This window comes from Aptenodytes patagonicus, chromosome 16 (genome assembly GCF_965638725.1).
Source record: "Aptenodytes patagonicus chromosome 16, bAptPat1.pri.cur, whole genome shotgun sequence".
NCBI lineage: Eukaryota > Metazoa > Chordata > Aves > Sphenisciformes > Spheniscidae > Aptenodytes > Aptenodytes patagonicus.
Genome location: NC_134964.1, coordinates 14352745 through 14375896, shown reverse-complemented (window position 1 = coordinate 14375896; position 23152 = coordinate 14352745). Strand labels below are relative to the sequence as shown.

General features: G+C 39.9%; 1 protein-coding gene across 1 annotated transcript in view; it reads left to right on the top strand.

The window, feature by feature from the left end:
* The window catches only part of GLP2R (glucagon like peptide 2 receptor), a 44326-nt gene extending 21493 nt beyond the window's left edge, over positions 1-22833 (top strand). Inside the window, exons 8-13 of the mRNA XM_076353593.1 lie at positions 3859-3919; positions 5152-5221; positions 12016-12104; positions 13719-13857; positions 20310-20351; positions 22510-22833. Coding sequence (XP_076209708.1) covers positions 3859-3919; positions 5152-5221; positions 12016-12104; positions 13719-13857; positions 20310-20351; positions 22510-22833 — 725 coding nt within the window. The remainder of the gene's footprint in view (positions 1-3858; positions 3920-5151; positions 5222-12015; positions 12105-13718; positions 13858-20309; positions 20352-22509) is intronic.
* Positions 22834-23152: the final 319 nt, after the last annotated feature.

Genomic DNA, 23152 nt, shown 5'->3' with positions numbered 1-23152 from the left:
AAAGGCATGATATAAAACCCTGTTGAAGGACATAAGAGCTTTGCCCTAAATTAAGTTATCTGGTCTGAAAGAACCCAGAAACCTTAACTCTCTTTTATAGAAATGGCTTGTGTTTACTACTACTGACAAGATTAAAAGATATCTGGCTTTTGTCTCTTATAGCATTTGAATCAGGTTTTGAATACACATGACAGTATTGTATGCATTGTTCTGAAGATGTCCATACAACAGATTGCTTCACTTTGTGCATTATGTAATCTTGTTATCAGGGATCAATAAAAAAGTACTCAGACCCAGTAATCTTGGCAGTGGCACATCTAATTTTGGAGTATTAAATCAGTTAGTTACAAGTGAACATAAAACTCATAGTTGACATTGTGCCATTTTTTTTTCCTTTTGTTAACAATAAGAACACCTATGCTCTTTTCTTCTTTAGTTTTAAATCCAAAATAAGATTTTATTTAGGTTCCTGTAAAATGGAAGAACTATAACAGACTGTGCAGCACCTCTTAGTTCTTTAAAGACCAGATAAAAACTAGCATATCTCCAGAAGTTAAGAAATTCAGGTTGTTTTAGTCTAGGCTCATGAGAAACTGAGGAGTTCTGAGGCCCTGATGATAAATGCAGAGCCTTCACTACTGATCAACGTGACAACAACTTAATAACATGGAAAAAGCTGAGAGTACAGAACAAGGATTAAACAGAGGTGTTTGTGATGGGAACACACGTGTTTTCAGAAATGTCAGTCCATGCATACAAAACAAGCACTGTAACCTTGGGAAAGTTTTGTTTCTCATGTTTAGAACAAAAAGGCTGATCTATCGTTTAAATCAAAATTATTTCATTGTGTAGCATAACTTGACATTTTGACATCAGATCAGAAAGGAGGTTCAGGAAAAATAATTGCTTTTAATTGAAGCATGTACAATGGGGAAAGGTATGTTTTATTGCATACTTGGAAAAAAACGTTATTTTTTTCACATCTGAAACAGAAGTATTGATCTTCAAGTTAAGTTGAAGTTTAATTTCATCAGGTTAACATAGTAAACAATCTGATGGAAATCGGTATTTAATACCTATGATGAAGAGATAAGGAAAGCCTAAACAAACTAGTCATCGATCATTTGGAACACGGTACCTCAAAGTCAGTACTAGATACTCAAATGCAGTTCTTCCACGTTCCAAGGCAGATGTGAAATTCCACATAGGAAATCTTTTTTCAACAAATCCACTCACACATTTAAGCTGAGAAGGACATATACATATATGCCGGTATATTACAGCTCAGATTTGTTGACTAATTCTAGGTACATATTGCAACATCTCTGTGGAGGATAATGTTTTGTCAGGACAAATACAAAACAGAAACTGGAATATTCAAATATTGCATTTTGGTACCTGGATAGAAATTTGCTGGTTAGAATTGTCTCAGAAAATTGGTCTTGTCCCAAAACAAGTCTAGTTTCTCAGGGTGAAGGATCTTGATAAAAAGAAGATAAAATACATTCCTGTACCCTTCTCTGCACAGTCAGTGATGAGTCCCAAGTATTCTGGACTAAATTCCTTATGTTTACAGGAAAATCAAGTAGTTAATATTAAAAAAAATAATAAAACTTTTCTGATTATCTAACTATGAAGTCAAGCTCCATATGATTAAAACAGAAGTCTTAATTTTTTCCATCCTCATGCCATCTACCAACCTCTGTCGCCTCTCTGCTCCCCTGGTATGATTTATTCTGTGTTCATTGAGTGCTCTGAGTGGTGTCAGAGCAGACTGTGGGTTCTTAGAATCAGGTAGTGCAGTTTAGTCTACCTGATGGAGGAGGGGATTCATTTTATCTAACAAGGTTTAAATTTAGGTAACTAATACCGAGTCACTCTCTAGAACCAAAGGAAGAAGACAAATACCTTTGAAGAGTGAATTATTTCAATGTTTAAGAGAAGTGGGATATTACCTTAATCCTTTCATGCATCTCTAGATACAGTCACATTGGAACTTGTCTTATTTCCCACAGCATCCTTTTCTCTGGCCTTACCTGTATTCATCCACTATGCTGCTATGAAGATTATTTTTCAGGCTTGCAGTTTTGAACGTGCTGTCCCATTTTTGGCATCCCTCCTTTTCCTCTTTTGCTTCTTCCTCATCAGACATTAACTACTTTCCTTCCCTTTCACAATCATTCCCATCCTTCTTCATCTATTAAAAGTTTCTGTCAAAGCATAACACCACACTTCATTGTCCATTGCCAAGCCTCTGGGCTTTCTTCTCTGCTGCACCTTACACTTTAGGGGGTCCTTCTCATCATCCATGCCTTGATTTCTCTGTTCCGTCTCACATTCCTCTTTAAAGATCCCTTGTGCTATACTAATATGGCTGTATTAGCATACAGGCTGCTGACACACCAAGACCATCGTCTTTCATGGTGGTTGGTGTTGTCTCATTGCTTCCTCACTCTTCCCACCATTCTAAATCCATTTATTGCTCTGATCACCAGCTCATTGGAATAGGGACTAATTATTTTATTCCTTGTTCGAACTGCAATAAGACAAGTCTATTAAGAAATTTGCTCACTACTGTAAGAGTATAAATAATAATGATCATCTCCCTGTCGGTCCCCTTCCATTGCTTATACCTGTATCATATTCACTGATTTCCTAAAGGCCTTTTCCCACTAGTTAGCTTGATTTCTTATTTATATTTATTAGAATTACTAATAAGACGGGACATCTGGCACCTATCTTACAGACATTTGTAGTATTGCTGCTGCTGAGCCAGCAGGGGCAAACCATGCTTACATCTACTGAGACACACTTCCTCAGCTACTGTCCAGGAACTGCACTTGATAACATCACCTCATCCTCCTGGGTATCATCTTTCCCCACAGGACAACCTCATATTCCCCTGGACGTGTAGCTCCCTTCCCAAGTGGTCCATGCCCTGATTGTTCTCTCAGACCCACTTGTTCCACCAATGCCATCTCCCACCCAAGTAAGACCCTTTCTATCTCTTTCCTCATTTTACCCACTCAGAGGTCTATTACCTCTGAAAGTATTTTGTTTCTGGCCCTTTCCCTGTATTGCCACACTCCAGCTCTCCCCATGACCTTAGCTAGTGTCCCAGAATCCTGAATAGATCCTGTTCTGGCCCCAGTGACCCACATCTCCTTTCCTTTCCGCCACATCCACCAGTAAATCTCCTGTGTGTAATTGGGCTGAGAATCCAGTTGAACACCTGCCTTTTGTAGCTCACGTGCCTTGTGCTTGTGATCGAAGCTTGTGCCTGCACATTTGTAGACCAGTGGAATAGTGTAGTAATCCTTTATTTCAGGTTTTTTTTTTCCAGTCTGCAGTCTATGATGTCGAGGAGGGTGGGCAACAATAGGGGAATGGGGACCACGGATTATCTTTAAGGGGTCCAGGAAAGGTAAGCCAGGAAAATAAGCCTTTGTCAGTTGTTTTAATTAACTAGACAGAGTTCCATGCCTCCACTGAAAGCTCTTTAAGGTTCAACAAATAAAAATGTTAACAACTGGTGCCTTAGGTAGTCTATGAGGCCTCAAGTGCCAATTATTTTGAATTCTCAGGGTCAGGAATTTAGAAGATTTGGACAGGTCAACAGAGTATGTGTATATATATATGTATATATCAGCCTGAAAATGCAAGTTTCAACTATAAAATGAAATTTCATTTTGTATTTGAACTACAAATGGGGAAAGCCAGGATCATGTTGATTTTTGTACAATTCTAAATAGAAGACTGAAAAGCATATGTCTTTGCACCACACACTACTGTAACATATCTGTGTTTTGTATGAACCATTCTGAAATCTTGGCTGTAATTGACTCCTTTTCTTTTCAGTTGTTCCTATCCTGTTTGTGGGCCCTTGGGGAATAAGCAGATCAAAACTGGAGAACACAGGGTAGGTTACTAAATAAAACATGCCTTAGGATACTGGCTTTCTGTTTGCTTAATTTTTCTGGAAGCCCTTGACAGTAATTGACACAGGTATTGACTACTAGATTATATTAATATTATACAGCACCTATTAATACTTGTTACATTTTCTAGGTTCATTTTAGTACTTTTACATTAAACTACTTCTAGGAATTCTCAGATTTACTTATGCATAAATCAAGAAGTAGAATGAACATTCACTGTTCCTGAAGTGAAAGCTATTGCATCTAATGTTCATCCACTTACATGAAGCAAATTATCAGCACAAACATCTTCATGGAGCATCTTGTGAGTAAGAAAAGGAGACCAGTACTTTCCTTGGAGACCATCTACACTTTGAGTTTAATTAGTATTCACTGCCATTTTGAAAAAAAAAAATTGTTATGGAGGATAATGACAAAAACTGATATTCACTAAAAGCTGATATTAAATGAATGTGTTCAGTATTCAGTGAATGAATCAGTAGAGTTACTTGCACTAGTAAGCATCAGTTTTCCAGTCTTCTGGTCTTCAATGATGCTGTTAATGGCATCACATAGACTTTGAGGTTTATGTATGATTTCTTTTGTTCCCCTTTTTTATTCATGGCTCCTAGAGAGTTTTTTCTGGAACACCAATATAGTTATTAAGTAACAACATCAGGAACCAAATCACAATTACAGTCTCACAGAGTTAGATGTTATATAAACCGTAAATGACAAGCCAAGACCCTACAGAGTTTCAGGCTAATTAGCAAGAAGGAACATGTGCATAGGACAAATTAGAAGGTTAGAGCAGGAGAAAAGGAGACAACTTCAAGGAAACAGTATGCATACTTTTTAGCAGGTCAAGAACCATGGTCACAATTCATAGTTCACCCATTTCCAGTTTCAGATAGATAAATTTGAGTAGGATGAATTCCATTATGAAGGTTTGGTGCCATGTACAGTTGTTGTGTGGATCCAAAGACTGAGTTTGCCAGATATTTCTGACATTGCAGTCTAGGGAAACCTCTCTCAACATTTTGGTGTAAAGATCTTCAGAATAAATACAATTACAGTTGTTGGTGAGACTCTTTCTAGTTTTATTCCATTTTCTGAGTGCCACCTGAAAAAGTTGAACTTTGTCAACTTCCTTTTGAAATATATACATACGTTACGTAAGCGTTCTAATTTTTTCTATGAAAATAATGTAATTATACTTTAAATTATTCTTCAGGTGCTGGGGAACAAATGAACACATGGGAATCTGGTGGATCATCCGAGGACCAATGCTGTTTTCCATTGCAGTAAGAATTATTTCATCTGTTCCTTAAATCATGCACAAGTGTGATTGTCTTTTGTGACCCTTTCTCCAAGTATAATCCAATTCTTGGATTAGAAAAGATGAGATGGAAAAAATCGTAAATGAAGTTTCTTACTGTGGCTGCATGGGCATAGCTTCCTTTCTGTCTATTTACAAACAACAAAGATTTCAGTGTCAACCTCTCAAAACACTGCTGTTTATCTGTGCAGTGAATTCTGCACAGCTCCATCTATATCAAAGATGGAGCCTTTTGCTTCTCATATTTTTTACTTCTCATATTTTTACACTCATTTTCTCAGTGAGCAGGTTACTTAGGAGAGTGCTACCATGTGGTGAGCACCACTAGAAAGCTCCAAATTCTCTGTAGAGGAAGATCTTATGATAACAAGGATGCAGAGAAGTAGCCGCAGAAGTACTGATGGTCATGGGGAGAAAGCATTCACCTAATGAAAAAAAATGAAGCATAGCATGACAAGACTGAGTTATGAATTTTTTTTCTTAAACAATGCAAAAAAGTGTACACCTGAAATGCAGTGATAATGAAGAGATGGAAATAGCGTGATCAAAAAAACTCATGACGACATGATTATGAACACAGAATTTTGATAGGTGGGAATATGGTGTGTATCCAGAATACCTTATATTCTCACACAGTCAGCAAGGCATAAAAGGATTAGAGGAATAAGTGATTTGGTTAGCTAGACAGATAGCAAATGTTGTAGAGAAGACATGTACTTTACTCATGCAAATGTGTACAGGGAGTAAAAGGACTGCTCAAAGTGTAATATTGAGCAACCAATGCATTCAATGCATCAGTTGGAAAGCAGGGTATTGGTTTCTGATACACTGGAGAAAAGATGTGGAAATTAAAACTTTAGAGAAGAAATAATGGACTTTGTTTTGCTGCTGCTGAGTTGGAGAGAACCTTGTGAGAGAGAAAGTGGGCATAGTTGGGACTGAGCTGTGAAACAGAGAAACTTAGTAGCCATCAAAAAAAGTAAATAATTAGAAGGACAATGGAGGAGACTCTATCCAAAAAAAAAAAAAAAAAAAAAAAAAAAAGCAGTAGAGAGAAGAGCCAGAAAAGAAGGCAAAAAGGCCTCAGAGGTGAGAGGAGGCAAAAGCCAAAGGAGAGCATTAAGAAAGACTGCAACTGTCCCAAAACTGAGGGAAAGGTCAAGATGCACGAAGTCCAGACCTGAGGAGATCTGAACCATTTTCTTCCTGGATATGTCTAATTCTGAAAGAAGACTCAATCATCAGTTTACTTTTTGAGGGCCTGAGCAGAAAATACACAGCTAGTGGAACACAACGAGCAGAAACAAATAATAGCATTTCTGTTATATCAAAGACATCAAGTGTTCTGCTTTGTTGTAAGAATATTAAGTTCACTGATGTTAGTATGCTCAACCCAGAGCAAGTCCCCTGAATAATAGGAAATTAAACAGACCTAAGAGGCAGGAATGCATTCCAAAGTAATTTGAAGACTACCACTTGGATGGAGACAATCAGTAATTTAAAAATACCTTTTAATTAAGCTCTTTCTGTACAATTTCCTTTTAGCCAGTGACCCAATAGGGCATAATCTTTGCTGGTGTAAATCAGTGCAAAGAACTGAGGATGTGAACCACTGGTTTTAGCAAGAGAACTAACATCAAGATTGCATGTTACATGAAGAACATAGCACGTTGGAGGAAGTGATTATTCCTCTCTGTTCAGCACTTGTGAGAGCCCATCTGGAATACTATATCCATTTTTAAGACTAACATACTAGAGACAGTCCAGTGGAGGCCATCAAGACTATTGGGGCCTGGAGCACATGATGCACAAGAAGAGACTGAGAGAACTGGGTTAGTTCAGACTTACGAAGAGAAGGCTAAGAGAGGATCAGCATCCTGGCTTCAGTAGCAATAACAATGGGGGCATATAGGGCCAGGAGGGTACAGCAAAAGGATGATAGAAAATAGACAAGAGCTGTAACATACAAAGTTCAGACTAGATATAAAGAAATTTCTAAAGATAACATTCTAACCTTAATTCAGATGTTCATGTCACTACTTGGAAAGCTCCTGTCATCATCACCCAAAACCAGGGGAAAATAATTTTTCCTGGGTTTTTTTCCTTCATTTTTCATTGTAATTAGTGCCATTTTTGTCCTTTGGTATTTTGGAACAAATAAGATATAGTTTCCTACTACAGACCAATACACAGAAATATCAAGGTGGACATAAAGTGACAGAAGGGATAAACTTTTGTTCAAAAATCCCTCTAACTAAAGTTGGCAAAAAGAGAGGTCACCTTGGATTTATATGTAAATAGATAGATACACATATATGTTATTCCTCTAACATAATTTTTAATCCCTGCTTTTTTATATTACATTTTGGGATCTTCTGTCTTGGTGCTATTTCATGTATTCAGATAGCCCCAGCAGCTTAATTTATTCTGAGCATGTAGCCTCTGATCGTTACCAGTGCTTATAGTCATTAAGTATTAGAAAATACAGAAAAAGTGTAAAAAATACAGCATTATCAGTTAGACTTTAAGGACATTATATGGAAGCTGGTGAAGCGTCTAGAGCACAAGTGTTATGAGGAGCAGCTGAGGGAACTGGGGTTGTTTTGCCTGGAGAAAAGGAGGCTCAGGGGAGACCTCATCGCTCTCTACAACTCCCTGAAAGAAGGTTGTAGCGAGGTGGGGGTCGGTCTCTTCTCCCAAGGAACTAGCGATAGGACAAGAGGAAACAGCCTCAAGTTGCACCAGGGAAGGTTTAGATTGGATATTAGGAAAAATTTTTTCACCGAAAGGGTTGTCAAGCCTTGGAACAGGCTGCCCAGGGAAGAGGTTGAGTCACCATCCCTGCAGGTATTCAAAAGATGCTTAGGGACATGGTTTAGTGGTGGACTTCGCAGTGCTAGGTTAACAGTTGGTCTTGATGATCTTAAAGGTCTTTTCCAACCTAAACAATTCTATGATTCTATGATTCTATGACATCTTTCTACAGAAGAACAAGCAGCAGCTAGAGGACAGTTGAAGCTGTTTCACTTCCCAGCAATGTGTATAGAGGACCAGGCTCAACTTCTTTCTGGGATGACTTTCTTAAACCTATTTGCCTGTCAGTTGAGTCTTGTAGTATTGAGTCCCTGAAGTGGTGAAGGAACTCACACATCCTCACCCATTGCTTCCTACCTGTGTATTTTAATACCAATGCTCATTTTAGAAGGAGCCATAAACCTTCCAAATAAGTGTCTCTAAGATATCCTGTTGCTCTTAGGTTGCAGGACATTCTGTCTGTGATTGTTCCTCAGAATCACACTGAGTGACCCTTACTTGGAAATTACTTCTAAGGCAAACAGGAAATATATGTGCAGACCTGATATCACAGAATCCCGTTTGCCAGATGGTGGCCAGCAGTGGAGCTGAAAGTGGGGAGGTTCCTTCTGTGGCTTGATCAGCATCGGCATCACTTCACCACTGATACCATGGGAGAGGCAGGGAAGGAATTAATGAGAACTGAAATTGAAAGGTTAAACAAAAGGGATGATATCAGATTGCAGGAGAATGGAACACCAAATGTGACTAGAAATGGGGAAGAAGAAGGAGCAAAGTGTGGTGAAGAGGAATTAAGAGGATGCTCAGCAAGATAAATTGGACAGAGGGACAGACACAGTATGGAGGCAAGAGAAATACATAGTGGGCAGAAATGAAGTGACCAGACAGGATGTTCTCAATATCCTATTCTTGAATATAATTCAGCATACTTATCTAAAATCCACTGGCAAAATGTGTGTCAGCACTACCTAATGATGGTTGTGCATGGATTATAACAGCCAGGTACTGCAGCTGGACCTTGTCCTCACAGGGCATAAGTTGGTGTACAGGCCAAAAGTTCTTAACATTTTTCTTGTGAAACATCAGAAATGCAAAGTTCATATTTCCTTTTTTTTAATCTCATTGTACTGTGTTCCACAGTCCTGTTTTGTTTAAAATGAAAATGAAATGAAAAGAATTACAGGGAAAGCACCATGCTAGCTTGTATGTTGCTGTTTCCTGAGCAGCTCTGTTCATGTATAGTCAGCCTGGAAAAGAATGATGGCATTGCGTTTTTATATATATTATGGCCATCCAGAAACTTCAGAGTCCTTCAAAAAGTAAGTCATTATCTGAGTTTGGTGGTGGAAAACTGGAAGAGACTATGATGGATGTAGTTCTTAACACTGATCTTAAAAACTCCATGTCCTATTTTGGTTTCTTTGCCCCACATTAGGTAAGAAATAAAGTATTAGAGTTCTTGCACATAGTGTTGCTAGTGTTTTAGAATTTGTATTGAAATTACTGTTTCTAGCTGTAATCCCAAGTTGTTACTAAATAGTTTTACATTTTAATGTGGGGTAGGAGCTAATTTTCATAATATCAGTACTTATGATAGGATCACCCTGCTAAGACCTTCAAAAGCGCTGACATAGGGACCATGGCATAGCCGTTGTAATGACCAATTCAATGTATGGGTTGGATGAGCAGACAGTGAGGTGGATTGAAAACTGGCTGAATGGCCATGCCCAGAAGGTGGCATGAAGTCTAATTGGAGGCCAGTAACTAGCAGCATACCCAGTACTGGGTCCAATCCTATTTAATATCTTCATTGATGATCTGGACAATGGGGCAGAGTGTACCCTCAGCAAGTTTGCAGCTGACACCAAACTGGAAGGAGTGGCTGAGATGCCAGAGTGTTTGTGCTGCCACCCAGAGGGACTGGCAGGCTGGAAAAATGAGCTGACTGGAGAAATGAGCTGACAGGAACCTCATGAAGTTCAACATGGAGCAGTGCAAAGTGCAGCTGAGGAGGTACAACCCCAGGCACTGGTATATGCTGGGTTCTGCCCAGCTGGAAAGCGGCTTTGCAGAAAAGGATCTGGGGGTCCTGGTGGATACCAAGTTGACCATGAGCCAACAATGTGCCCTTGTGGGGCAAAGAAGGTGCATGGTATCCTGGGCTGCCTTAGGCAAAGCATTGCCAGTAGGTCAAGGGAGGTGATCCTTACCTTCTGCTCAGCACTGGTGAGCACACCTAGAGTGCTGTGTCCAGTTCTGGGCTCCCCAGTACAAGAGAGACATGGACATACTGGGGAGAGACCAGCAAAGGGCCACAAGGATGCCTAATGGACTGGAGCCTCTCTCCTGTGAAGAAAGGCTGAGAAAGCTGGGACTGTTCAGCCTGGAGAAAAGAAGGCTCAGGGGAATGTCATCAATGTATATAGGTATCTGAAGGGAGGGTGCAAAGAGGACGGAGCCTGTCTCTTTTCAGTGCTGCCCAGTGACAGAACCAGAGACAATGGGCACAAACTGGAGCAAGAGGTTTCCTCTGAATATCAGGAAATGCTTTTTCACTGTGAGGGTGACTGAGCACTGGCACAGGTTGCCCACAGAGGTTGTGGAGTCTCCATCCTTGGAGATATTCAAAAGCCATCTGAACATGGCCCTGGGAAACCTGCTCTAGGTGGCCCTGCTTGAACAGGAAGGTTGGACAAGGTGACCTCCAGACGTCCTTGCCAACCTTAACCATTCTGTGATTTTGTGATTTTGCTTCCATGTTCTAGTGAAAATTCTGTCTTTTCTATGAAACATCAAGAGTAAAAATATTTCAATCTTATGGCAGTCATTTTCAATGAAGTTTTAGTGTTTTCTGTGAAAAGCAGAAGTTCATAATGGAAAATCATTTTTAGAATAAACCAAATTTTCCAGACAAAAGTAAGTTTGGATGGAAAATGCTCACTAGCTCTACTTTTGAAGACCTTTACAGTGTTGACTATGATGAATTCTTTGTATTTGTAAAACCAAAAAATTATAGTAAAAGAAGTAGTCAAATTCTAAAATTTAGGAAAGACCAGAAGTAGAGTCATCCATTTAAAGGTAACTTACCCCCTCTTGTACATGTGCACATCTTTTTTTTTTTTTTTAAGGGAATAATATCCTCTTATCACCCTGTGATGTTTTAAAGATATATCTGTGCACATTTGGTGATAAGAGTATGTGTTCGATTCTTTACACAGAACAAGAACTAGGGTTCCAGCAGTAATACCTACACATCGAAAGAAGATAAGAAAAGTAGTCCTGAATAATTGTCTATCCCCAAAATAAGGAAGCAGGGTTCTGTGTTAAAATTAAAATGTAGTTTTGTACTGGAAGATCATGTATCATAATGTATAAGTAAATCAGGCTGAATAAGACAATGCTGTTTCTCAACTTTGCAACCTTAATAACTCTTTTGCATAGGGCTTTTGGTTTGTGGGAGCGAAACAGTTAAAGCCTCATAGGCATTTGCATGCTTCATTAGAAGAAAAATATTTGCAGGTGGGTCTTGGCCAAGTCAGCACAATTTAATTAACAAAGGAGTGAATTATTTGTAAAAGAATGCCCAGGGCTTCCTTGTCTGGCTGTCTAGAGCCTCTTTATCTGAAGAATTGCAATCACTGCTGTTTTTTACCACATCCCGTTTACCTGTCATGGTTTGGTGAAGAGTTGTATGACCTAAAGGTACATAAACTCTGTTAACTGCCTCATTTGGAGAGACTTGATACCAGCAGAGTCTGTCACTGCTGCTCTGTGGTCTCTGTTGCAGCTGTGGTAATAACCTGCTCCATCCTGATCACAACTGCATTCTGGTTATTCGGTGACAGGTTTTACAAGTGTTTAATATCAATTTTGCATTTCTTTAATAGCTATATGAGTAGTGTCATAGTATTTATTGTAAGTAACCCATATGTATTTTCTTTCAAGGTTAACTTTGGCATCTTCTTAAAAATTCTCAGGATGCTGATTTCCAAACTAAAAGCTCAGCAAATGAGCTTTCATGACTATAAATACAGGTATGTAATAAATAACAAAGAAGTCCTAGCCCTTTTTTGTTTTTCTCACAACATCAGAAGGCTGCCAGTTTGCCCTTGCAGATTATACATTTACCTACCACCACCAGGTGTAACAGATATTCAGAGTATGATATAGGAAAGCCATCTGGGGAAACAGGCTCCACAAACATTTTCTTATATGAGAGGTAAAAGCAGGTCAGCGTGTGTGTGCTGAGTATTATAGGCATTTTCTCAAGGACTTTGCAATGCAGTAAGATCTCTTCTCTCAGGTATCCGCACTGTACACCTGTGGCCTCTACTGCTGTGACATGTTTTTTCCTTGAGCGTGACTAAAGGTCCTCAAAAGAAAAGGAGGTGTAGAAGATGTGTGGAACATTCCTAGGTGACATTAGCATTTCTGATCTACCTTTTTTCACAGACCTTGTTGACTCAAGAATGTCCCTGGTCTCCTGTAAACCCAAATGAGATCATCCTTAGCCTGCACTCTTGCAGGTCCTGGTGGTGGGCTCTCTTGGCCAGAGTCTCAATGGTACATCATGTCTTACATAAAGTCCTGGGGTTGGCCTTTGCACAAACATCTTCCCACTTTGTGGGAACAGCAAGGTCAGGCTGCTCTGCAAGGAGCTAAGGGTGCAGTGAAAACTGCACTTAAATCAATGAAAACCTGAGGATTTGTTAACTGCTTTCCACATCCCAGTTCTTTCCAGTTCTTAGTATTTTTAATCAAAGCATTGTGAATCCCTGTCTGCTACTACAGTCCTGCCTTACTAAGATGAATTATTTCATTGTCTAACAGGACTGGGAAGGGGGAGGGGGGCATGGAAATTCCACTATTAACTTCCTATTAAATTCCAGTATTAAATCCCTAACAAGAAGCATATTTCCATTTTCCTTCAACATTCAAGGTCCAAAAGGTCTCAGCTATATTCTCTGGATTGCTACAGGAAGATTATTGTGATGATAGTCACAGACAGCAGTGCCTGTATTTAACATTGCCTAATGTTTTGCATTATATTCTCTTTTCTACTGCTTATAATTTTGCTAAACTTTCAAAGATTCAAGCTATTCCTTACATTGCAAGTCTTCCTCAGAACTCGCTTTCTTTTGAGATCTCTTCTTTCATCCATGCAAACATGTACCCAGGCTTGTTAAAGAAGATTGTCTTCCATAAAAATTATTCTGGTTGCATTTTTTAAAAAGTAGATGACTGCCAACAGTACAGCAGAAACTTTCTATGCAGCTACATAAAGTTTTCAGCAGTGATAGGAAGGTCTAAGAACCTTGTTAACAGATCACTCATATTTAGCTGTGTAAATATTTTTTCTGTTACCTAGCAGCATAAGTTTGATGATAGTGGCCTTCCTGTTCAATTTCTTGTCCTTAACTTTTCACCTTAAACCCAAAGCCAAGATTCCCTCCTGTACAGACTTTTCTGATAGTGTGCTCCAAAATTTGTATCTGGGAATTTGTCCTCAAAATCACAAAATTACTAATACCATTCCAGAGTCAGAATACTGAGGGAATATTTCTGGAATCATTTCTTTGTAGCTGAATTTTTGATTTTTGCACCAAGGATGTTGAAAAATCACTATAATCAAACATTTTCTTTTAAAGATTGGCAAGATCTACACTTGTGCTGATTCCATTGTTGGGAATCCATGAATTTGTATTTACCTTCATCACTGATGAACAGGTGGAAGGACTTTCAAGACATATAAGACTTTTCATTCAGCTGACAATGAGCTCATTTCATGTAAGTACTGTTTTGCAAGAACTGTTTTTAAGGGTCATAGATTCACACATATATGTTGCTCACCTATAGATACCACAGATATACGGTATTCTTATTTAATATTATGCTCCAACCCATAATGTCACTATTACAGTGACAAGATAAAAAATTCACAAACTGCATATTCAAAATATGGTAGTCCCAAAGACCAAAAAAGGAGTCTGACATCTTCAGAAACAGTGTGTCCTGTGTTCTCTGGTAATGGGTGACAGTTCATCACAGACCCCCGTTCTGAAAACAGGATTAAAGTGGTCTATTTAAAATACATGTTTCACATAAGTTAATTCCTAAAAAGCACTGGGTGGCTTTTTTTAACAAGATTTTCAGGTGATCTGTTGACTTTGCAGTCACGCTGAGGAGACAGTTGGTTCTGGACTCATCTTTTTCAGTGCATAGTGCATGTCCAGCATACTTCAAACACACCACAATGACCTTGCTGTTGTGCCACTGTACAAACAAAAACCAGTCAAGGCTCTTTGCACCAGGAGATACAAGGATCAGCTTTGCTCTAGCTTGGGTAGTTGGGACAGTCAGTTCATGACTGACACATCACTGACACAGTGGGCCTGTGGGGCAGTCCTTACCTTTTAGGACTTTTTCCAAAAGGAGTTGAATGTAGACTACATTGCATTTGGGGCAGTTTGATGAAAGGAGATGCAGATCTGAATGCTGTGAGAACAACAAGCAGAGTTAAAACATTTGCTGTGAGGAGAAGCATGTGAAGGATAAGCAGGAACCGCTTTGTGTGTGGTTCCAGCCTAGAGGACACACTCTGGGTACGCCTACCAGACTAATGCCCTCAAGCAAGTGCGTTGAAGACACACCTTGTACAGGAACTTTGTCAGGGCCATGACTCACCTGAGTTGTGTGCTGTTCAGCAGTTGTAACAGAGGTACTTCCATACAAGCCTAGAGAAAAACTCAAAGACATTTTTTATGCCAAAACCACACCTACATACTTCAGGCACCTGTATACCTCAGGCCTCCATAGTCGACAAATAGGCATCAAAGATGTCATCTGAGATGCCTTTTTGAGGAACTCAGTGTGGGGCTTCTGTCTCTTTCATGGGTTTAAGTATAAATTCAACAAAACACTTAATGCATCAGAAGTGAAACATAGAAACCCACCATGAATTCAGTGAACAGGCACCAGTAAAAAAGTCCACTTTTGCACACTAGACCCCTGATTAGTGCACTCCTCCGGGAAATGGAGACAACACAGGCCTCAGCTAGGAGATGGTTTAACCTGTTCCAGGGAAGTGCCCAATAAGGCTTGCACAGCACCGTTTCCTCCTGCCCAAAGCTGTGTAAGCCAGCAACCAAAGATGCAGAATGAACTGAGAGGAAGGAGGATGAAAGAGAATCTGAATCTGTGGCTTAGTGGTTAGAGCAGCTGGCTGGGAAGGGGACACTTTGAGGTCTCAGCACCTGCCCCTGAGTGTTGATACCATTTACATTAAATAACTATAGATTTAAAAAGGTAAGAGAAAATTAAAATAATCAGAGAAGCAAGGAGCAGAATATCTCAGCACTTGCCTTACTCATCCTTTACTGCCACTCATGGCCTTATGAGACATGGCAGTAATCAATATTAACCTGCCTTGATTCAAGAGAAGGTGCAGATGTGCCTCCACCCAGAGAGGCTGCTAGCTGGATGACTACTCTAGGGCATGGCTGTGCCTGTAGTGAGGCACTAGGTATTTCTTGTACTTCCAGGTTATTGAGCAAAATATGGGATATATCACAGCAGCCAGCTTTTCCTCCTTTGAAGAAAAGCGCATTGACTCACTAACTATAGCTGGATCCTTAACACAGGTGTCTAAGTCCACGCAAGGAATAACTGAAGCAGTTGCATTTTCTGCTTTGTCATTTTTTTCTTGGTTGCTTTGCATCCCAGCTTCCAGTTACTGCACTATTGTGAGTCCCAGTCTAGGTGCCCAGTGCCCCATCCTCCACCCCATTCAGTACATTCAGGAGCTTAGTACTTAACCTGACACTTCAGAAAAATTGCACTTGTGTAGGCCTGAGTATTCAACCTTGGGTCGCAGCATTTAACTCCCCACTGAACATAGTTTCTTAATCCTTAAATGCTTATATTTGCCATGTTCCTAGTGGTTAAAGGACTTTAGGTATTTTCTCCCAGCAATAAAAAGATCACCTCTACATTTTCCTCCCATGGTTCCAGAGATTTAAGTCCGGGAAAGTCAACACCTGTAAACCTGTGTATTGTCTCCCGTATCTCTATAGGGAGCTGTTTTTCCTCCTGGTAATCACTTCGGCTTGACCAACAGGAGAACTCTTCCCATTTTGGGTACAAATAACTGTAAAAGGAGACTCCATAAAGTTCAAGTCCTTATGGGATGCCATTCATAAATTCTAACTAAGATTTTAAGAGAGTCTCTTTTTAATGGAGTTGCCATATATCTAGTTCTCTCAGAAGGCACACAAAGGACATCAGCTAGCAATTTAACTTTCCTGAGTAAAGAGCTTTCTTGCAGTCTTCTGAAAGAACTAGGCAATTCAGGAAGTAGCAACAATTCTTCAGGCAAAAGAATAACAAATGAGGTTCATTCCTGCAATACTCCATTTGAAACGTCTGTGTATCAAGCTTTTCTACACCCAAAAATCATAACTATGAGAATGTCTGTCCTCATCCAAAGTTTGGGCTTAATTTCCCTAAAGGATGTGTTCATTCACCGTATCTGCAAAGTGACACTATGGCCTCCTATATGTACACTCACAAAAAGCACTGTACTCATGAACAAATTTCTAGAGCCAAGAGAAAATTTGTCAGAGCACTCACATGGGTGGAACAGATAGATGGACTAGCATCTGTAGGTGGAAAAGAAGTTTCTCACCTATACAGTCAGCAGAGTGTTTTAGAGATGTTTATGCACTTGACTCCCCCTCAGTCATCCTGCCTTAGTAGCGTGTAAGTAGGCAGAAACTTGAGGTAGCGACAGAATGAGAGTGTAGCTCTGGCAGCTCTGCACCCTCCTATCTTGGCTGCAAGCATGAAGGTGTGATGGAGCCACTCTCCATTACAATGGTCAATCCTAAATAGTCCAAATTCCACAGCAAGCTGTTACTGAAACTAAATGGTGATTCTCAGATAGCCGCTTATGCACAAGTATACGTGTTTCACTGTAACTATTTACCCTCCAGTTTACAAAGGCTAAGAACTGGACACGCCAGTCATTCTGCAGGCACAAAGCACGGCTGTCTGCTTCAGTCTGTGTTCTGCAGAGTTGCTGAGTAATGACTTTTTCAGGTAGTACTCCCATTAAACTACCTGCTTAGCAAAGTTGTCCTTTACCCTTGTCTTCCTGCCTTGACCTTCTTGGTGAGACAGGACAGCAGTTTCCAGGTCTCCCTTCTTTAATGAGGTACCCAGCAATATCTCTGGCTAGAAGTCCTTACTACTCACTAACTCACTACTTTGACATACGTCTGCCCTCTTCTACAGGCTGAGACATGAAGTCATCAAAGCATTATTGCACTTTTCCCACAATTTATGGTGATCCTGGTTTTTAACCTGTATGTATGCACCAGTGCTCTGGCGTATGTATGCATCAGTGCTTTAACACTCTAATGAAAAATTTCCACTACAGCTTGAGGAGAAAAATATCCAGGCAGGCAGAAGGGAGTTCATGAAGAGCCACCACCCTAAGGGGGCCTGCTGACATGGTGTTGAAGTACATGTTCCTCAGTTAGACATATCCTTACTTGGAGAAGTTGCAGTGACTAGATGTTATTTTAAGAAACACAGAATCATTTTAAGTGAAAATTTTATTTACTGGCTTGTACAAAGAAATCTGATATAGAAGATAGCTTACTCATCCCTGCTAGAAAACACAAATTTCATTCCTTTTAGAGGAACATGCACACGCTCAGCTACATGGCACGCTGTAGAAGCAAAACTTCTTTTAGAAATACCCAAAGATATTAGACAATGTTTACTGCAGATTCTCTTTTTTAGCTACACTATTATTTGTGAAGGGATTAGCAAAAAAGCACATAAACTGTACACAATTACATTTGTTTAGTCTGTAAATCTTCTCAGTAGTTTTAAAAAGCAGTTAAACTGTTTTGTTAAAGAAAAACAATTACCTCTGGGATCTCATCTGGAGGTTTTAACTCAAACATTTTCAAGGAGCACAAAATTAAATTCTAAATACGAGTTCTGCTGTAGATATGATGCTTCTTTGCTTTAGAAAGTGGAGCAATCTAAACATCTTTGCTTACTGGTGCATGCAAACCGTTGGCCACAGGAAAAAATGCTGGTTTCTCATGGATAAAACCCAGTTATTTAATGAGTAATTTATCATGTTGCCATTGTCAATAGAACTGAAGAACAATTGTGAGGCTTACACGTGCACCTATCTTTTCCTATTGGTTATTATGCTAATGAACATTTCTTCTGAATTTCTGATTCTTCTTTTTCCCTCACACTGTGATCATTTTAAAAATGTATGCCTTAGAAGTCATGGCATACAGGAAAGATTTCTAAGTATGAAGTTTCATGTATTGCAAAAAAAATGAATATGAGGAAGTATTAAAGAAATCAGGATATAAAATGAACATCAAACATGAATAATCAACTAAATTTTCCACCTTCTGGTATGATTTTACAGTGTTTCTGCCTGTCGCTGCATGTTCTAATCTTGCAGCAGCAGTGAATTAAATTCACATAGGGACTTACAAACTTACTTTCAACACAGAGGTGCCACTAGTATTCACAAAGTCCTCTCCTAATCTGGTGAGTTTCTACATTCTGGCAGTGGGTATCATCAGGCTTAGCAGACACAGGACTTAGCAGCACCATGTAGTTTAGATCCGATTTCTGCTTGTGGTGCCTGTGAGGCCAAAGTTAGAGCTCATGCTCAGAACACAAAACCCCCACCCAGTAGAGGCATTTTCATGGGCTTCCTACCCAAAAAAGAGAACTATCTCCAGGTGCAGAAGTAGTTCTGCATAAAAAGCTGCTTTTTAAGCTATTAAATTTGTATTTATCCGTCAGAACCTCTCTCCATGGTTTCTGAGTCTTCTATAACTACTATTCTAAAATTTATGTCCCCATAGTAAAATGTCATATAATATAAACTCTAATGACCACAATATTTTGTGGGGGTTTTTTTTGCATATTTCTGTGAAATAATTCAGATGCAGAGGATTATATAAAAACATTGATAAATGACATGTCAAAATTACCTATATCTTGCTGCTGTAACCCAGGTGAAACATGAAATATAGTAGAAATAAAATACATGGAAAAAGCAATTGTGATTGCTATTTCTCGTGCCCCCATTTCCACTGTTGTGGCAGATAAACTGTTCTTTTTCATACTTACTGCACATATACTTAAGGAATTAATGTCTCCAAACCTTTTAGGATTGTTGGAAAATTAACAGTAGGCTCAAAATGCTATTGGTTAATACTAGATATAATAAAAAATATTGAAGCTCCTGCGTATGTGAATTTCTTTTTAAGCTTTTTTCTGAGAAAAACATTTCTGGAAAAGTACGAGTGTGACAACAATTGAATGTTGTCAGCTGTATTATATATGGTTATGACAAATTTTACTTGTGATATGAACATTACCTTGGGACTGATAGTCATCAGTATTTATTCTCGTCATCAGAACTTGTGTCATAGATGCGTTTAGACATACCAAAAGAAGTGCATTTCCTGAAGCAATGGTAATAAATCTGCATATCTGTGCCAGACAGTTAGGCTGAGACGCATGCATGTAAGCTTTTTTGATCTGAGATCAAATACAGACAGAGCGGAGGAAAATGGAAAGAGTAATTTTGGGTTTGGTTTAAAACAAGTTTTATCTCTAGGATTTATTTTTTTTTTTTAAAGGTGTTTATTTAAACCAATTTCAAAGGAAAAATGGCAATTCAAAATAGCCACAACACTTAATACAGCTGAGCCTTAAACTAACACTAATCACTTAATATATCACTAATTTTTAAAAAGCACCCAAATGAGATTCCTCTCAGTAGTCTCATTCGCAAATTCAAACAAGCACATGGATAATATGAGACCCCAAGCTGCTTTTTTTTTTGTTTTGCCATGTTTAGAAATAGCAGCAGTCACAGCATAACAGCAGTAGTTTGAAAAAAAAAATTTATGTGGTAGCAAAATGAAGATTAACATGGAAGGTCAAACTGGGTTGTATAGTCTTTGTTCTTTAGCATCTGCACCAAATGTGCCCTACATTTGCTAAGGCACCATACGAAAACAAGTTAATGGGTACTTCAATAATAAGTAAATACAAGCAACTAGTTTTTTAAAATTAAGAAGCATTGTTTACACTTCTAGCTTTAACGCTAATGTCATCTTTAAACTAAGACTTCAGGTATTTCCTGTACACTCTAACGTTTTCCTCTTACTGTCTTTCTCTTACAGGGTTTTTTTGTAGCAGTTTTATATTGCTTTGCTAATGGAGAGGTAAGAGACAATGCTATGGAAGTTTTTAGTTGATTAGTAAAGTATATTAATGACACCAAGAAGAATGAACACACTGACTAGCTCTGCCTATTCGAGAGCATGCGTGCATTCTTTTGAACTGGTATAATTGTTTTGTACTAAGAGAACAGCAAGACCTCTCACAGGTTTGGGATTCAAATGCAAAGTATTTCCATTGAAGCCTGAGTGGCTATAGCACTGTGGAGATACGGATACCCTAGGGTGTCTGAAATACCAGTAGAGGCTTGCGGTCAGCCACCTAAACCCCACTCCTTTAATCAGCTGGAATCCCAGGCTTCATGTTTGACCAGGCTAAACCCTCTCTTAGTTTACCCCTAAAGTCCATGTGAAGTGACCAAATTTGGGGTGCTTTAATAATTTCATGCGTGCTCTGCTCAGGACATCCCTAATCTTGATGTGAGGGGATTCCTTGTCTGAAAGTTGTCTTCTGCTATGCCTCAAGGGACAGCTGGGGGTTCAATTTGCTCCATGCCAGGATTTAGGCAGATCAGTGATGGCTCTTATGCAAGGAGATGACAGCAGAGAAAGCTAACCTCTTGCCCAATGTAGGGTGAAGACTGAATTCAGACCAGGTTGTTCAGGGTTTTGTCCAGCTGAGCTGCTTCTTGTAGAGACTTTTTCTGAGCTGAGCTTCAACACCCCCCAAGGACAGAGGTTCCACCACCTCTCTGGTGCTCTGTTCCAGTGCTTCTCTGTACTTAGGACAAAACATCTTATATTCTTTTAGAACTTCCCCTATTTATTTCAATTTATGATCACTGTCTCTTGTGTCCCTACCAAACACCTCTGTAGAGTCCCTGGCTCCATCTCCTCCATGATCTCCTCATAGGCAGTATCTAGGCCCCTCAGCCTCTCCTCATAGGGCAAGTGCTCCAGCCCTGATCTCTGCTGCTAAGGTCAAGCTTATCAACACAGTTCTTGTACTGGGGGCCCAAAATTAGATGCAGTATTCAGAGGTAGTCTAACAGTTACTGAGTAAGGGAGAACAATCACTTCTTTTGATTTACTTGCTCTGCTCCTGCCCATACAACCCAGTGCCTTCATCACCATCACAGCTGCATGCTGCCTTTGCCTTATCACACTGACTTGCTACAAGCTACCTCGAAAAATGCTATGTAGGCTGTGGAATTGATCTTACTTAATATTAAATGTTTTCTAAGTTGAATCTCACTGTCTGTACTTCCTTTATATTTGGTCCGGGTGCAGACCTCCACTACTTGCAATAAACAGACACGTATCCAGCATCAGTAGCACTTAAGAGCCTGGCACAGCCAGCTGGCATGGTAAACACTACACTGACACAGGCACATGAATTTGGACACCAGTGAAACAAACGAGATGGGCTTTATACAAAAGGTAGGCCACATGTTTCTAATATTTAACAAAGAAACTTGGAGCAATTTTTGGAAGTACTTAAATAAAAAAGAGAGATGGCACTTGTATGCAATACAGGAGTACTTGTCTAACATTTGTGAATGGCACAGAATTGCTAGCATCTCTCATCAGCAGTTAAAAGTTCCTCTTTTGGCCTTCTACCTCCTGGTCCAGCTGAGCTCTCAGGCCAAAGGGCCTGCTGGTTAGAACAAGAGCATGTCCCACTCCTCTGCGCAGAACTGGAGCCTGCCCTCCAGCGTCTGCAGTGCTGGCTCGGGTGATGCAGGCAGCGCAACACTCAGCGCTGAGTATTTAAGGCACACTGCCAGATAAAAAGCTTTAAGAAAACAAACCAGATATCCAAGCACAACACTCCAGCAAAGCTGCGTGGTCCTCATTTCCACAGCTCTTGAGCTTTCCTCCTCCTCACTTCATCAGGCTGTAAACATGAAAGTCACTTAAGCTTTCACACACACACACATTAGGATCACAGTGTACCAGAGATTTAGGGGCTAGGAAAAACTTTCCTAAACTAGAGTGAAGAGGGTGGACTCTTAAGATTGACTTAGCAAACAAGTCTGTTTCTACCCTACAAGGACCTCACCAGGTGCGAGGTACACCCCAAAGGGGCAGGAAGCTCAGCACTTCCACAGTCCCTCTCATTTTACAACTATCATTTGGGTTAGTGGACTGCAGGGTAGTCACAAGACATCACTATGGACAGACTGTTTTTTTCTCCCGCCAGGTGAAAGCAGAGCTCCAGAAGCAGTGGTCCCGCTTCCTGCTGGCAGATCCTTTTGGCTGTAAACCCTGCTTTCTTGGGGAAAACATAAAATACCTCAGGAAATGTTCACAGAAACGAAAAAAACAGCACCTCGGCAGCAAACACCACTTGTGCCTGGAGGCAAGTGAGCCCTGGGTCACGCAGCTCCAGCAGAGGACAGATCTCAGCCCACAGCCAGGCTGTGCTCTTCCGTCTCATCCACGGGCAAGCATGTCAGACAGCAGTGAAGGAGAAGTCACCACTGGAGAGACAACTGAGGAAGTCTTCGAAGAAAGCGAGATTTAGAAAGCTGTCCACTAGGACAGCACCTTCCAATAGCCACAGTATTTTGAAAGATCTTCTCTCACCTCCAGACTGTACAGATCTCTGGGATGTGCAATGCAAGGAGGAAGCAGTTAATATCCCAGTTGTCCCAGTTTTCTTAATCTGAGAAAAATGTTGATGTGGATGTTGCTAACCTGTGTGGCTGGGGTAGAAGAGGTTTGCTGGATCAAAAAATGCTTTGAGTTGACCAGTCTGGAAGATAACTGATGCTGAAAGAGATGTACACAGGGGAGCAGGATGTACTCTGGAAATGAGTTGACTCTGGACACACACATTGTGT